Raw genomic sequence first — 15,326 nt, 5'->3', positions numbered from 1 at the left:
TTAATTTTTTCCATTACTAGAAATTGGTTGTAGACATTATGTCATGTTAGAGATAATCTTGACACTCACCTATTACTACTTTACATTTACAGAGAATTTAAGATTAATTTGTAAGAATGTGTTACTTGCTTTAATCAAATAGACTCTTGGAGGGATTTTAGAGACATTCAGACTTTAGGAAAAATTAGACCTATTGAAGGATTCATTTTTGAAGTCAAATAAGATGGCTTTTTACCTAATATCTTCTCACATCTAAGATTAGCTGTTAAGAGCACTTGTTTACTTTCAAAATGAGTATCATTTAGAAAAATTCTTATAAGACTTCACAATAATTCTAAATGGGTAAAGTTAGCTCTCAGTTATAGCTCTTGCTGTTTTTTTGTTCCCTTAAAGGGGGCCTATTTAACCTGAATCTCTATTTAAAAAACAAATTATCTTAGTCTCTTGTTATTACGATGAGTCTAGCAACAATTTTATTTGTATGTATGAGGGAAAGTCATTGAGATACTAAACAGGGATAGGGAAAAGTATTTAGCGTCCTTCAAGTATAAGTAGAATGTGAGTCCAGTTTCGTTTACTTTTCAAATAGTTTTTAAATGGTTGAATGACAGAATTCTAAGGTATTAAGAGATGTACTTGTAGCTAATTTGGGCAAATTGGAGACATACTGTAGCCATTTGAGGAGGTTCTTATTAAGGAATAACAGAGTAATGTCTTACACAAGTGGCCCCCTCTTTGTGGTCAGTTACTTATTAAGGACCTGAACCTAAGTATATTGAGTTGAGACCCTTTTAGCTTGATTCTTAAATTAAATGTAAATGAGCTCAGTTAATGGCAGTTCACAGAGTTTCCTATCTGAGACTGCTATCCTAAATCTCAAGTAGATCAATTAAAGGAACGCAGAGCTCCTGTGGTTAGTTGGCAGCAATAATGACAAAAACTTTGTGGATCTATTATTTGCAGTAGCACTCAACATTTGGTACTAATTATTTCTTAAATTCTTATGGCCCATATTTTAAAATTAGAAATTGCTACTCCTTGGGACGCCTGGGTGGCTCATTTGGTTGAGCAGCTGCCTTCGGCTCAGGTCGTGATCCCAGCGTGCTGGGATCGAGTCCCACATCGGGCTCCTTGCTTGGCAGGGAGCCTGCTTCTCCCTCTGCCTCTGCCTGCCATTCTGTCTGTCTGTGCTTGCTCTCTCCCACCCTCTCTCTGATAAATAAATAAAATCTTAAAAAAAAAAAAAAGAAATTGCTACTTCTTATCCTCTTAGTAGATATCCAGGTAACCAGCACACAGACTTTAAAAGGTCAGGTTACTTGCCCAAAGCCATGCTGCATTTATATTGGGACTGGTTTCAAACATAAATCTTACTGGATGTTTTGTGCATTACTGGCACCTTCATTAATGATTGTCAAAGTGAGAGTAACGTACTTTGAAAAGAGCGAGTGCTATAGCATGATGTAAATTACATCAGAAGTTTTGGAATTTCAGTACTCTTCTACATTTAATAGATGTATTGGTAGTACCTATTATGTGGAATATATGATTTTAGTCATGAATGTTACAATCCCTGAGATCCCTGATTGTATGTTATTTTGGAGCCTGCTACCTTATTTATTTGTTTGACAGTTTATTTATTTTTTTACAAATACTCCACAATAAGAAAGAAAAAATAATTTAGTATGTGTATTATATGCCAGGCACTCTGCTTAATTGAACTAAATAATGACCAAGGCACACAGTCCATCCTTATATGGACTGTATCATACTATTTTTAATATTAACTCATATTAGTCATTTATAACTAGCTCTTGCCAGACATTTTATCCTCTTCACAGAGATAGAGTGTTTTGAGATTAAGTAGTGATACTTTATGTGTAAACCTGGCGATTCACAGACCTGTACCCCTGGGGATAAAAATATATTACATGTTTATAAAAAATAAAAATAAATAAATAGTGATACTTTAAATTAAAAGAAATTAAGACATATTGCTTTATATCTTTCACAATTCAAATAGAAATAGAAGTTGTAAATTTTTGGAAATTAAAAGGTTTTGCATTTGAACAATTTTTAGATCTGCATTTTTTTCTTGTCCTAGAGTAGATTTATTTTCTTACTCTATGCCTTTAAAAGTATTTTTTCTTTCATTTGGACCAGGTGGGCAGAAAAAGAACTGAACATGATGAAGCTTTTCTTTGATAATTTGGTATATTATATTCAAGCTGTAAGAGAAGGAAGACAGAAACATGCACTGTAAGTACCTTAACTAGGTTAATTATGTTTAAGTGTTGATTGTCTTTCCTCCCAGTATTTCTACTCCCTTTCTTTTATATAGCAAATAAATGTGATGACAACTTTAGTTGTAAAAATTTTAAGAGAAAGAAATGCTCTTTTAAGTTGGAGAATTTTATAAAGTTATTTTTATAATTTTTAATCTTAAGGAACTGTAGGTTATGTAACTTTTGGCAGTTGGTTAACTTTCACTGTTGAGTTCTGTTCAAAGTCACTGTTTTCAGGAATCAAGATTTTTTTTTTTTTTTTTTTTTTAGAAATCATCAATATCCTGTTTTACTCTATTAAGGCATTGATTCTGAAATTTTGAAATATTTCATCATTTAGTGACTTTAGATAAGAATTGTTAGAAATAGATCAGTGGTATAGCTGTGTTCAGCACTTCTTATAGGGAAAATTGCTGTCTAGAGGGAAATATGTAAAATTCAGGTTTCTGTTTTTTAGTCAGTTGGTGGGACTGATGGGCCAGGTTGGGAAAAACCAGCTTACTGTGTATCAGCTAGCCTTAGTATTTATTGAGAAAATAATCTTGTAGACGACTTATACATAGATGAATACTGAGCACACTAAGTGTTCAGAAAAGTTACAGACCTTTAAGGTATGCTTTCTTCCAAAAATGAATTATTTTTCTCCACAAATCAGTTTTATCTCCAGATTTTACTCTGTCCTTCAGAATCCCATCATCCTCTCAGTCACCTAAAATTTTGAGGCTTTTGGGCTTTTTTTTTTCCTGTCATTTCCAAACATGAATGATGATAAAAATACCAGTGTTTACTGATGCTTATCATATGCCAGATGCCATTTAACTTAAGTATTAACCTCAAGATATACAACTCATTTGAGTTAGGCAGTTTCATTTTAAAAATGAGAATGTTTAAACTATGAGACCATAAATAACTTGCCCAAGGTCACACATTTTATAAATAGTGGAGCAGTCTACTTTCTCTAATACTCTTGAGTTCTACATTATACTGTTATCAGTCTCTAGTTATCTTAATGCTAAAACATGTTCCGTGTTTTTTCACAAGTTGACATTCCCACAGAAGCTGTTGCAGTTCTATTATCCAACCTCTATCACTCTTCTTGACTCATTCTCTACCATGCTCATTAATTTCTTATCCTTACTGTATTAGGAGTTGTAATATAGAATTGGAGGAAAGCACTTGGGCTTGAGAATCATGTGGACCTGGATTTAGATTATGAATGTATTGTTTTGACCTTATTTTGATTAGTTACCTCCCTAATAAACTCTAATTATTTACATCATGAGTTTTCTAAAGAATTAAATGAAATAATTTAGTAAGTTGCACCTGGCACATAGATTGTCTACAAACAATCAACAAGTTACCTGGCTAATAACAAACTATGGTACAAAACAGACAACAAAGTTGCCCTTTACCCCCATTTAGATTCTTCACTGTGTAAATAGTAAATTCCATTTCTTCAGTGTAGTATTTTGGGCCCTCTAAGATCAAAGCTCAAGCAGCCTTTCCTGTTTTACTAAAAAATTTTTTAGAACCTCCTATCTTATAAGCCTATTAAATTATTTCTGAATTATTACCTTAAATTTATTCTGTAGCTTTGTTTACATAGGTATCTCTACATAAGATGCATTTCTTTAAATCCTATTAAAATTGTAAGTATTCTTTGTAGTGGTGTGTATCTTCCTTTTAATTCTTCTTGAAGCAGAGGTTGAAGATAATCATGGTTTCCTGAACCTGAGCATCTCTATATATCAGTAAAAACCACAAGATTGGCAAGAAGCAGAAATACAACCACAGGACCTACATCTTGAGCATTTTTAGGAGATGAAATTCAAGCTACTTGTCCCTAGAAGTAAACCCTAAGTTACAAAGAGCTCTCACCACCACTCCAAGCCTGGGGGTTAATGAGCAAGGATGGGAGACTTAAGAAGGGGGCATGAAAGACAAGACTGAGATGAATCATCTGCAGAAAGAATCTTCTGAGAAAGTATGACATTAAATGCCAAAAAAAATAAACAGGTCTGAGTCTTGATTGTTCACAGCATTAGTTACAGGGAATTTGCTGACATTGTTAGTGGAATTAGAGGTGGAGCCTCATACAAGGGTTGTTTCTCTGGCAAAAAATAAATAGTGGAGTGGTGCTCTTTGGAGGTGAGTTTGAAATTCTCTTAGGGTACATAGTATCCTTTCAGTCCTCCAGTCTTACCTTGTTGCCTGGCATCTTACAGAGAATGAAACCTTACAACAGAGAGGTGTCTGTCCTCTTAACTGCCTTGTTCCTTCAGGCTATAAAACAGAGTTGTGCATTTGCTACCCTTTGTTAAAGTATACTGAGGTCTTGAGTTTGTGGCCCATTATTTTGCATTTGTTCCATGGGGATTTTAGTGGACAAAGTTCTCAGATTTTCACCTAGGACAAAAAGATTCTTGAGGTGTGAGATAACACTTTATTTCCCAAATAGACATGTTACATATTTCTTGATTCCAGTGGCATCTAGAGAAAATCCCACTGTGTCAACATAGAGTCTACAAACAGAATGTTTTATTTTTATTTTTATTTTTATTTTATTTTTTTAAAAGATTTTATTTATTTATTTGACAGAGAGAAATCACAAGTAGATAGAGAAGCAGGCAGAGAGAGAGAGAGAGAGAGAGGGAAGCAGGCTCCCTGCTGAGCAGAGAGCCCGATGCGGGACTCGATCCCAGGACCCTGAGATCATGACCTGAGCCGAAGGCAGTGGCTTAACCCACTGAGCCACCCAGGCGCCCCAGAATTTTTTTTTTTAAAAAGACATAATTTGCCACTGAAATTTCATGCCTGTAGGGAGATTATTTTTGTCTTACATTTCCTGTAATGTCAGAAGCCATGGACAAATCCATGAGAATTTGCCATTATTGATGTTATCTTTGTTTTGCATTTCAAGAAATTTCCTGGCTAGTGATTTCAGCAGTTACTGAGACCCTGACAGAGCAGAGGAGTCCTTTGAAGTGTGGAGCCAGTGGCTCTGCTGTGGAAACCAAAGAAGAGAGGACAAAGGGACTGAGTCCATGCCTTCCGGGTTTATGGGTCTGTTAGTCTGAGTTTCAAATGCAGGAGGGAAGTATGCAGAAAATAAAAGTGCTTTGTACAGGACAAGATTTTATTCTCCCCTTATGTCTGTGACCAAGTCCTCCAGGCTCAGAGAAGTATAGTAGCTTACTTAAAATCACAAAATAAGTACCTGATAAGAACTGATGGATGATTGAATTTGAACGTGTACGCCAAGGCTTCTTCTACAGAATTGGTCCTTTTTAGTAAAAGGGTAAGAAGCTGTTAAGAGCTGGTCTTGAATTTTACCTGGATGGCATTTTAGTCTGTGAGTTGCTTACTCTACTCATTCCTCTGTGCCCCCAACCATCTTGCCACACATACTTTGACCTTCACAATAGGTCCTGTGACAATAATGAAGTGAAAGTTCATCTTTTCTTTGCCAATATTAATATGAGACAGTAAGGAGCAGAAAAGGTATATCCAGCATATTTAATTTTTATAAAACCTTAACTTTAAACTTGAACAGCAAATCTAGTATAATTTTTGAAACCAGCTAATTTTAGGAAGCTTCTCAGATTTCATACTTACTTGAAGATATAGGAAATTGAATTGAGACTCTTTGACTCTCTGCAACCTGGGATATAGATCAGGGCTCAGATTGGCTGCTGCCTTTTGTTGGCAGTGTAATTTGGGCAGTTCATCCACAACTAGCCTTTGGTTTGTAACATAGAGCTAAGAACTCATGATTGATTAAGTTACATTGATTGGGTGTTCAGGTGCTTGTGGGAATTAGATTGTTGTACTGTCACAGACAAGTTCAGTATGCAGTTGTTAAAGGAATCCTAAAATGCAGACCTGATCATGAGTCCCCTCTCCCCTCAACACCCTTTAGTGATCTCCTTTTTCATCCAGAATAATGCCAAATTCCTCTGTTTGACATTTCAGGCTGGCCACAGTCTGGACCCTATATAGCTCTTTCAGATGCATCTCCTACCCTTCCTCCCTGAGAGACCAACACTTGATTCTTAAAATGCTGTTCCTTTGGACCTGCTTACAAATTGAATTCCCTGAGAACTTTGTGAAATCACCTACTTAATAAGTCTCCAATTCTTACCATTGATTTTGTGCACATGGATTATCATTAATTAGATCTGAAGTTACATTTAAAAATGCCAGTTTTGTATTAGCTGTATTGTTTGTGAACTAGATGTATGGAATGATATTTCACTAGCATTTCTTGTTTATGGAATATAGTATTATCACTGATGGGACAGTGATAATGAAACATGCATTTTTTGGATAGAAGTGCAGTTTATTTATTCTAACCTATGTGCATATTGCATAAGTTCCAAATGACATGTTTCTTTTGTTCCACTGTTGAGTTCTTACGTATTTTCTTATCTAATTTAAAAGTATGTTTTCCTTTTTTTTGTATAACCAAAGTTATATACAGTTGGCCCTTGAACAACACGGGTTTTAACTGCATAAGTCTACTTGCATGGACTTTTTTTGATAAATACAGTACAGTACTATAAGTGTATTTTCTTTTACAATTTTCACAGTAACATTTTCTTTTTTCTAGCATACTTTAATTATAAAAATATAGTCTATAATATGTATATAAAATACATCATGATCAACTGTGTATGTTATCAGTTAGGCTTCTGGTCATTAGTAAGCTATTAGTATCTAAGTTTTGGGAGAGTCAGAAGTTCTGCACAGATTCTCACCTGCACGGGGTTTGGCACCCCTAAACCCCATGTTGTTCGAGGATCAATTGTAATTAAAATATTTAATTATGATACTAAAGTAGAATTTTACTTTGGTATAATTTAAGATTAGGACCATTAAATCTTTAAAAATAATTAAGAAGTAGGCTCTTTCAGTTAATTATTTTAATGACTTTTTAAATATAGGTACAGCCATAGTGCCGAAGTTCAAGTTCGACTTCAGTTCTTGACTTGTGTGTTTTCAACTCTGGGATCACCTGATCATTTCAGTAAGCTTTTTAATCAGTCTTTTAATCAGTCTTTTAATCAGTTTTTAGGTCTGTATTGACTCTTAGAAGAGTCCAGTTAAATGTGCTCATGCCTTTAGATTTCTGTAGTGACTATTTAATATTTAATTCATATTTTCAATGCCAAATGTCCTCAGTATGTATGGCAGTATGAGCGTGACCCTGACATATTTCTGCTTCAGTCTCTGAAAATGCCAGTTTCTCAGTGGATAAAAAGCTCATTTCAAGAACAAAATATTTGGGGTAGAAGATACCATGTTTAGGGGTGACTGTATTTTTTATTTCTTTTAGTTACAGAAACAGCCACTGTCACTCCATTTGGAAACAGCCACTGTCTACTTATTATTGTTAGGGCTAGTCTTAGTCTCAACCCCAAATTGCTTGGCTTCACAGGTGATAGAGATATTTAGAATCCCTGGTTTTATTTACATTAATCTAAAGTTCAGTTTCATTAATAATTAACTTTAAAAAAACTGGTCTGGTATATTGAGGGTGTGGACCATATCTAAACCCACACTCTAGGTATCTTTGAGAGGAGGAAGCTTGATTTCCTTTTGGCGAGAGCTGCTTTTCACTTGCAGGACACATGTTATTTTTCACTCCACGCCTTTTCTGTTGTGTCCTTGTCAACAAACTTTGTTTTAGGACATTCTCTTTCTTTAGCTATGTTTGATATAGTCAGACTTATAAGTGTCTTGCTAGCCTGAGAGGTGTCATCACGGCTCTTTTAAGTCCATGTCTGTGCTTGAGATACACCATTTACTCATTCGCCTGTTTAATTTCTTCAAGTTAAGCTCTTTGTAACAAATGCCACTAAAGTGATACCAAAAGATTTAAAAATGAGACACTGGTTTTTGATAGGAAACTTCTGTTTCATGTTATTAGGTCTTTTATCACCCCATTATCACGGATAATATACAAGAAATAAATAATTTAAAATACATAAAACCAGTCTTACACATGGAGAATTCAACCTAAGACAGGTATTGTCAGCATAAATAATTCCACACGACTATGAAGGTTCATGTTTCTTTAATTAAGATTCTCATTGGAAACTGTTAACCACTCTTCCCAGTATTTGAATAATGAATAATTTTTCATTATTTTGAGTAATGAATATTTTTGAATATTCATGTGTCAAATAATAATGAATATTTTTGAATTCCAGTATTTTGAATAATGAGTAATTTTTCTGTTCCCATTCCAGGGAGCACAGCATAGATTCTTATTGTATAGGCATATAATAACTACTGTTCAGAGAAAAACCAAACTGAGAACTTCATTTCTCCCACATCATAGTTGTTCTTTTCTTCCTGGCACAATTCCCGTTAGGTATAATATAGTTACTCCAAAGTTATATTAAATGTGGATTGGTGATTCAGTCATTTATGAATATACTTATTTTATCATATAGTTTACTGTAATTAACCTGGATACTGTTTTTTTCTTGTTGTGTTTTGTTTTTACAGCTCTTAATTTTCTTCTCTCTTTTCTTAATTATCGAATGTATTTAAATTAGAATATGCTGTAAAGATTGTTTCTGGTTCATTCATTCATTCTTTCTTTTTCTTAATATTGGCTCCCAGGGGTATAAATTCTTCAACTTGTATGGTTATATGAGAAATTGATAGGGTACTTATTTTGTGATCAAATTCTGTAGATTGATACTGCTACTACGTAAATATTTTCTGAGGTGTTTTTTTTCTATTCTGGATCTCTCCTACCTTTCCCAGGTTTCTTATGATTGTATCATATTTTCCCATCCCTTTCTGATTCTGGGAAACAACCTATGCTTTGGAACCCTTTAATGATACACTTAAAAAAAATTCCTATGATGCTTTTATTCTGCCCTTTTTGGATTTTCTTCTTTATCCATAATCAGATTTGTGATTGCCTGTATTGCCTTCCCTTAGTTCTGAACAGTTTTTTTGCCTTTTTTCTGCCAGACTTTGGAATCATTTAATAATTTGGTCAAAGTACTATACAGATTTCATCTCATTATATTGGCTTCCCAGCTAATTGAATATCCTGATGTGTTGCTGTTTCCTCTTTTAGGCAGTCAATTACTTTTTGTTTTATTCATCATACAGATCCTTCCCCCCGCAGTAGTTTCCAAAAATAATGCTTATTGGCATTTATTGTTTTTCTTCAGTGTGCATAGAATGGTCTTTAAACATGATGTGCATGTATTCCGTTAACCCTTAATTAAACCTTAGAACTGACTTCTCAACTTTTGGGATTAGCCTATCCTATTAATCATTTTTATTGTAATCCAGTGTATGTCCTTATTTTAATGAGAGTGATTTTCCAGACCAAATGGCTCTTGTAGGATACTATATAAGTTGTGTATTTTTAGATGATTTATATATGGATTATGTAGAAGTACATTTTGCATTTTGAAAGCATAAATTATGTGAAATCTCTTATAACACAATTTTTATAAAATACCATTTCCTTTATATTTCTGCATATATTGGCACTTCTAGTATATTGAATTAAGACCAAAATATTCTATGTACCATGATTCAAAATTTGTAATTTTTATCTAGGGTTAAGTTTAGAGCAAGTCGACATTTTATGGCATTGTTTAGTAGAAGATTCTGAGTGTTATGATGATGCACTCCATTGGTTTTTAAATCAAGTTCGAAGTAAAGATCAACATGCTATGGGAATGGAAACCTACAAACATCTTTTCCTGGAGAAGGTAATTTTATTTCTTGACAGTTATACCATTCCTGTTGTTTTCCTGTATTTCCTTTTTATCTCTTGAAATAAAAACTCTTTGTTAGTTTTTTCCTCTTTTGACATAGATTTGTAAAATAGACAAATGTACTATTTTTAGCAGTCTTTATATAATTTTGTCCTATAGGTTTTACTTTGATTTTTTTCCTCTGCAGTGTTTATATTGATATGAATATGAGTGAGAGCTATGTTCTGTGACTCTTAGTTAGATGGCTGTGGTTTTAGCCAGTCCTATGGCAGAAATAAACCAGTCTCCCGATTGGATTCCAAAAAGTCCTTTTTAGGAAGCACCATCATGTCTTGTTATTAAAGATATTTTTCTATCCAGTTTTTGTTCTTTATCAGATGCCCCAGTTGGTTCAGGTAATAATTTTCCATTTGGATTTTGAAACTTGACAATATTAAAGCAATAGACTTTTTATTTTATACTTATTTTTGAGATTATATGCAGTCTTTGCAAACCAATATTATCTCTGTGGTAGAATTAAATATATATGAATGAGTTTTGGTACATATATACTAAATCATTTAATAGATCTACTACAGAGCTACAGATAAACCCTCAAGGATCTCAATTTCAAGCCCTAACTTAGACACAAACTGTGCATACAGCTACACATCTTTTAAATGTGTGTATGAGATTAGATATACAATAAATGATAAAACTTTTTATTTATATCCTCTGATTTATCTATGTATATAATGAAAATTGAAATAGATACTAGGTTTCAATTATGACCTGAATAAAATTTTCATTAAATTATTATCTATTTTTATTTTAAAACCATCACTAAAATATTGAGCTGATAACATTTTCTTCTGCAGTGGGTTACAATAAAATTACGTTTGTTAAATTTGTTAATCTAAATTTGATAAAGTAAAATCTATTAATTATCACACTTAACTAGTTAAAAAAATTTTTTTTTAAGATGCCTCAGCTAAAACCTGAAACAATAAGCATGACTGGCTTAAACCTGTTTCAGCATCTCTGTAACTTGGCTCGATTGGCGACCAGTGCCTATGATGGCGGTTCAAACTCTGAGGTATGGATTCAGACTTGACATTTTATTAGGTCATCTTATGGGATTTTTCTTTTGTTCTTCAGATTAGATTACTGAATTATTTAGTCTGCCAACCACTGAATTTATTAATTATGAAGACTGTTATTCTTAGGTTTTAAAAAGCTTTGTCTTTTGATTTTAAAAGTTATACAAAGGAAATTTGGGACTTTTTTTTTTTTTCGGTTTTGGTTACCAAATGTAACCTTGGTTGTATGTAATGAAAACTTACTACACATTCTTTGATGCAGAAGAGGCCACATGAATGTTCTTAAAAGTACTGTAGAAGCTCCTAGCTAATACAGTCAAATAGTTTTATCCACTAAGAGGTTGATTTGTCTAAAATCTAATTGTTATGGCATTTGTGTGACCAAGCTTTAACTTCCTCTTGGACAGCACCAGAGTTCCTAGAATAGAATCTACCTTAAATCATCTCTGACCTTGAGCCGTGTCCATTCGTTAATTGAAGACTCACAAATTGCTAGAGTTATTTCTGGCTTACTATTCCATTTGCCTTAATGGGTGGCTTCTGGGTTTTCTTTGAAGGCATTATTTATTAGACTCACCCAGCACAGACTGTTATTTGAAAGTCTTCCTCATTGGACATGACAGTTTATTAATGTTAGCTTTGATTTAGATAGTATCTTCTCACATTTTTCATTGATTTTCTTTAGAAGTTGGAGTTGTTTATAGAGAGAAAAATAGGGAAAACTGGTTTTAGACTTTGTAGTAAAGAATAATTTTAATTGGATTTAGAATGCTTTCATAGTATCTTCCTACCTTTTTTCCTTGTTTGAATAGTGTTTTGTATTTTTTTAATATTGTGGTCTTTTTTATAAATTTCAAGGTAATTTCAGACAGATCTGTTTTACCTCCTAAGTATTCCTACTCTAATTTTAATGTTATACTGCTTTTTAAGTGGATGAAACGAACTCAGAGGTTTACCTATTAGAAGAATACCTTGCTTCAGCCTGCCCAACTTTTAAGAACTTCAACTCCATTTTTTCTGTAGTTTTCTGTGAATACATTCTTTTTGTCATAGCATAGTTAACATCATAAATTTAAGTAACAACTTGGGTTAGCATATTTAAATTTTTTTCTGTGAATATCTGACAGCAGAGGGTTTTTATCAGAGTAATTTGGATGAAAGCATTGAAGCTTTTTTCTGCTAATAATTATGTGTACGTTGTTTTTCATCACTTGTAGTGCGTTTTGGGGTTTTGAGTTTTTCCTACTATGTAGTTACAGCTTTTGGTTAAACATTACACATATGCACACGCACACACACAGAGTTAGCTGCTTTATAAATTTTTTTTTTTTAGAACCAGTACAGGTGTATTACAGTAGTTGAGGAAATTTTCAAGGCTTTTATCATTTTGTTATTTAATTTTAATAGGAATTGCCTTTTAAATGCTTTAGAGGATATTAAAAGTCTTTGATATTGTATGGCTTTGAAACTTGAAACTACTTCACTCTTCTAATTGTTTATATTATTGAAAATAAGATTTATGGATGTCATATTTTCTTTCTTAGCTTTGTGGTATGGACCAATTTTGGGGCATTGCTTTAAGAGCACAATCTGGTGATGTCAGTCGAGCAGCTATCCAGTATATTAACTCCTATTATATTAATGGTGAGTGATTTAAAATACTGTCTGATAATTTCTTATGTGAGGTTTTTCATTTAGCTACAATTTATTTATTTATTTTTTTAGCTTAGCCAAACAATAAAGATTGATATACTGTCTAAACATCTGATTTTCAGGTAAAACGGGTTTGGAGAAGGAGCAAGAATTTATTAGTAAGTGTATGGAGAGTCTCATGATAGCTTCTAGCAGTCTCGAACAGGAATCACACTCAAGTCTCACTGTTATAGAAAGAGGACTCCTTATGCTGAAGACACATCTGGAAGCATTTAGGAGAAGGTAATTGTTTTATACTACATTATTACAGTGAATTTCAGGCATTGTTTTGTTTTTGTTTTTTTTTTTTCCTCCCATTGCTGACATGTACAAAAGTATTCCTAAAGTAAAGGTTTTGTTGGGGCAGGTAGAAAGCTTAACTTATCACAAGTGAAGGGTTAGTAATAGAAGTACTTTTATTCATAATATGTATCATTTTGGCAAGAAGGCAACATAGGTTCCCAGTAAATATTGTGGAACTTTAAGAATTCTTAAAAAACGCTGAGAAGATATGCATGAGTAAGACTCTCCAGACAGAATTCCAACTCGAAGAAAGTATTACAACTGAAAGGCAGAACACCACTACCAAAAAAAGTTTCACTAAAACCCTCACCAAGAACATCAGATAATCTCTCATAGTTGAATCAAGTTGAGTCATTTGTTTCATTTGCTGTTTTTTTTTCTTCCTGGACTAGGAGACAGTATTTTAATTTTGAATTTCCATTTACCATGGAAACATGATCAAAAAATTCTGTGTTAATGAATATCTGTATAATTAATTTAGACATACCCTGTGTAATACAGAAATAAAGCAAATTAACATTTATGAATATATCGACTGAAATGAAAGGTGAGTAGATAGTTTTAATTAAGAAATTCTGTTTGTTAAAAATCATGACTAAATGTAAAAATACAACGAATTGTGTTGGCAAAAATTGTTAAAATTAATCTTTCATCTTCAGAGCTTAGTTTGATGAGTCATATAATCGATATTTTTGAGATTCTATTTAAATTAACAGGAAATAATAATAAAAAGATGTTCTACACATTCCTTATAAATACCATGACTTCATGATTTTAATATATTTAGGCAGTGCAAAATTCTTTATTTTGATTAGGATTGCAACTTATGGGAATTATACTTAAATAATACCTTGTGTTTTTAAAGAATGTTTAAGGGAACTCTAGAGTTTTGGGAACAGACATCACACTGCCTCATTACTTTACCACCCTAAAAAGTTAAAAAAAAAAAAAACAACAACAAATGTGGTGATGTGTCTTATTCAAATTAATTAAAATAAATACTATTTGTAAAATTCAGATATTAAGGGTATACTGCAAAAAATGAAAGTCATCATAATCTATCATCTCTTCCTCTTAGAGATAGTTACTGTTAATGAGATGATATAAATTTTTCCAAAATTTTCTTTTTTGCTTCAGAGTCTACAAACAACAAACCGGAAAGGGCCTGTTGGCTTAAACCCTTAGTTCTCACACAGTGTTACTTGTGTTTCTAAAATATGTTTTTATTTTAAAAGTCTTTAAAAATAAAGTTTCCTATGTTCAGTGGTACTGTTTATAAGTTGAATGAATTTCAGTTAAAAAATCCCTTCTCAGATGTACAGTTTTTTTTCCTAACTCATGGGAAATGATTGTGTAATATCCTTTGCTAGAAATCTTTTATACTTGTTCATGTTTTACTCTGAAAGTTAATGTTGGTGTTAAGTAACTTATAGAAGTATTTATTTTTTTGGTGGCAGTTAGAGAAACTAGAAAACAGAATTGAATATTCAAAGCGCTAAGTGCTAGTTTAAAATGTCAGTAATCTTTATGCACACCTTTATGTGGTATCACTGTACAATTTCAAGTGCTTAATGTGCTTAATTTTAATTTAAAATTGTCTAACATGTATAGAATGAAAATATAAAGTACTTATTGTATTAGTGTGTTTCTTATATTAAGAGAGTAAATAAAACTGTCTTTTAAAACTTTTTTTAAAGAGGAAAGGTTATAATTTAAAGAGTAGTTCTCAGCCAGAGTGATTTTGTTGGCCAGGGGGCATTAGGTAATTTGTGGAGACACTTTTAATTACCACAGCTTAAGGGAAAAGGGGGTACTATTGGAATATAGTAGGTAGTGACCAAGGATGACCTGAACATCCTACTTTGCACAAGACTGTTTCCCCTGCATGCCCCTGCCCACAACTAAGAATTATCTGGTCTTAAAAGATTAGGATTACTCATTTGCTCTACTGTGAAAGCTGGACATTGGATTGCTTCTAGGATGTCAAGTCCATTTATTTCCTTACTTTTCATCCTTCTAGAATTGCTGATTAGTTTTTGACATTGATAATTCTTTTCTTAACGAAATTCAGGTATCCTGGATCCTGTCTTCAAACAACTGAAAATCAGTTAGAAAACTGACAGTATTTAGTGAGTGACCTTGCTAGATGCTTTTCTCCCTTAAGATTAGTCTTTGTGGTTTATTTTATAATTTTAGCAATCATGGAATCCGCT

At 32.9% G+C, this 15,326-nt stretch overlaps 1 protein-coding gene across 5 annotated transcripts in view; it reads left to right on the top strand.

Moving 5' to 3' along the window:
• Positions 1-15,326, top strand: part of USP34 (ubiquitin specific peptidase 34) — a 249,299-nt gene that overhangs the window by 128,131 nt on the left and 105,842 nt on the right. For all 5 annotated transcript variants that reach the window (XR_009357235.1, XM_059187767.1, XM_059187768.1 and 2 more), the window contains 6 exons: positions 2,164-2,259; positions 7,229-7,311; positions 9,879-10,033; positions 11,001-11,114; positions 12,663-12,762; positions 12,894-13,053. Coding sequence is in view for 4 of the 5 variants with exons in the window: in XM_059187767.1 (XP_059043750.1) it covers positions 2,164-2,259; positions 7,229-7,311; positions 9,879-10,033; positions 11,001-11,114; positions 12,663-12,762; positions 12,894-13,053 (708 nt within the window). In the remaining variant the exon portion in view is untranslated. The remainder of the gene's footprint in view (positions 1-2,163; positions 2,260-7,228; positions 7,312-9,878; positions 10,034-11,000; positions 11,115-12,662; positions 12,763-12,893; positions 13,054-15,326) is intronic.

This window comes from Mustela lutreola, chromosome 9 (genome assembly GCF_030435805.1).
Source record: "Mustela lutreola isolate mMusLut2 chromosome 9, mMusLut2.pri, whole genome shotgun sequence".
In the NCBI taxonomy this organism is placed as follows: domain Eukaryota; kingdom Metazoa; phylum Chordata; class Mammalia; order Carnivora; family Mustelidae; genus Mustela; species Mustela lutreola.
The sequence above is the reverse complement of the archived record's forward strand: the minus strand, read 5'-3'. Positions and strand labels throughout refer to the sequence as shown.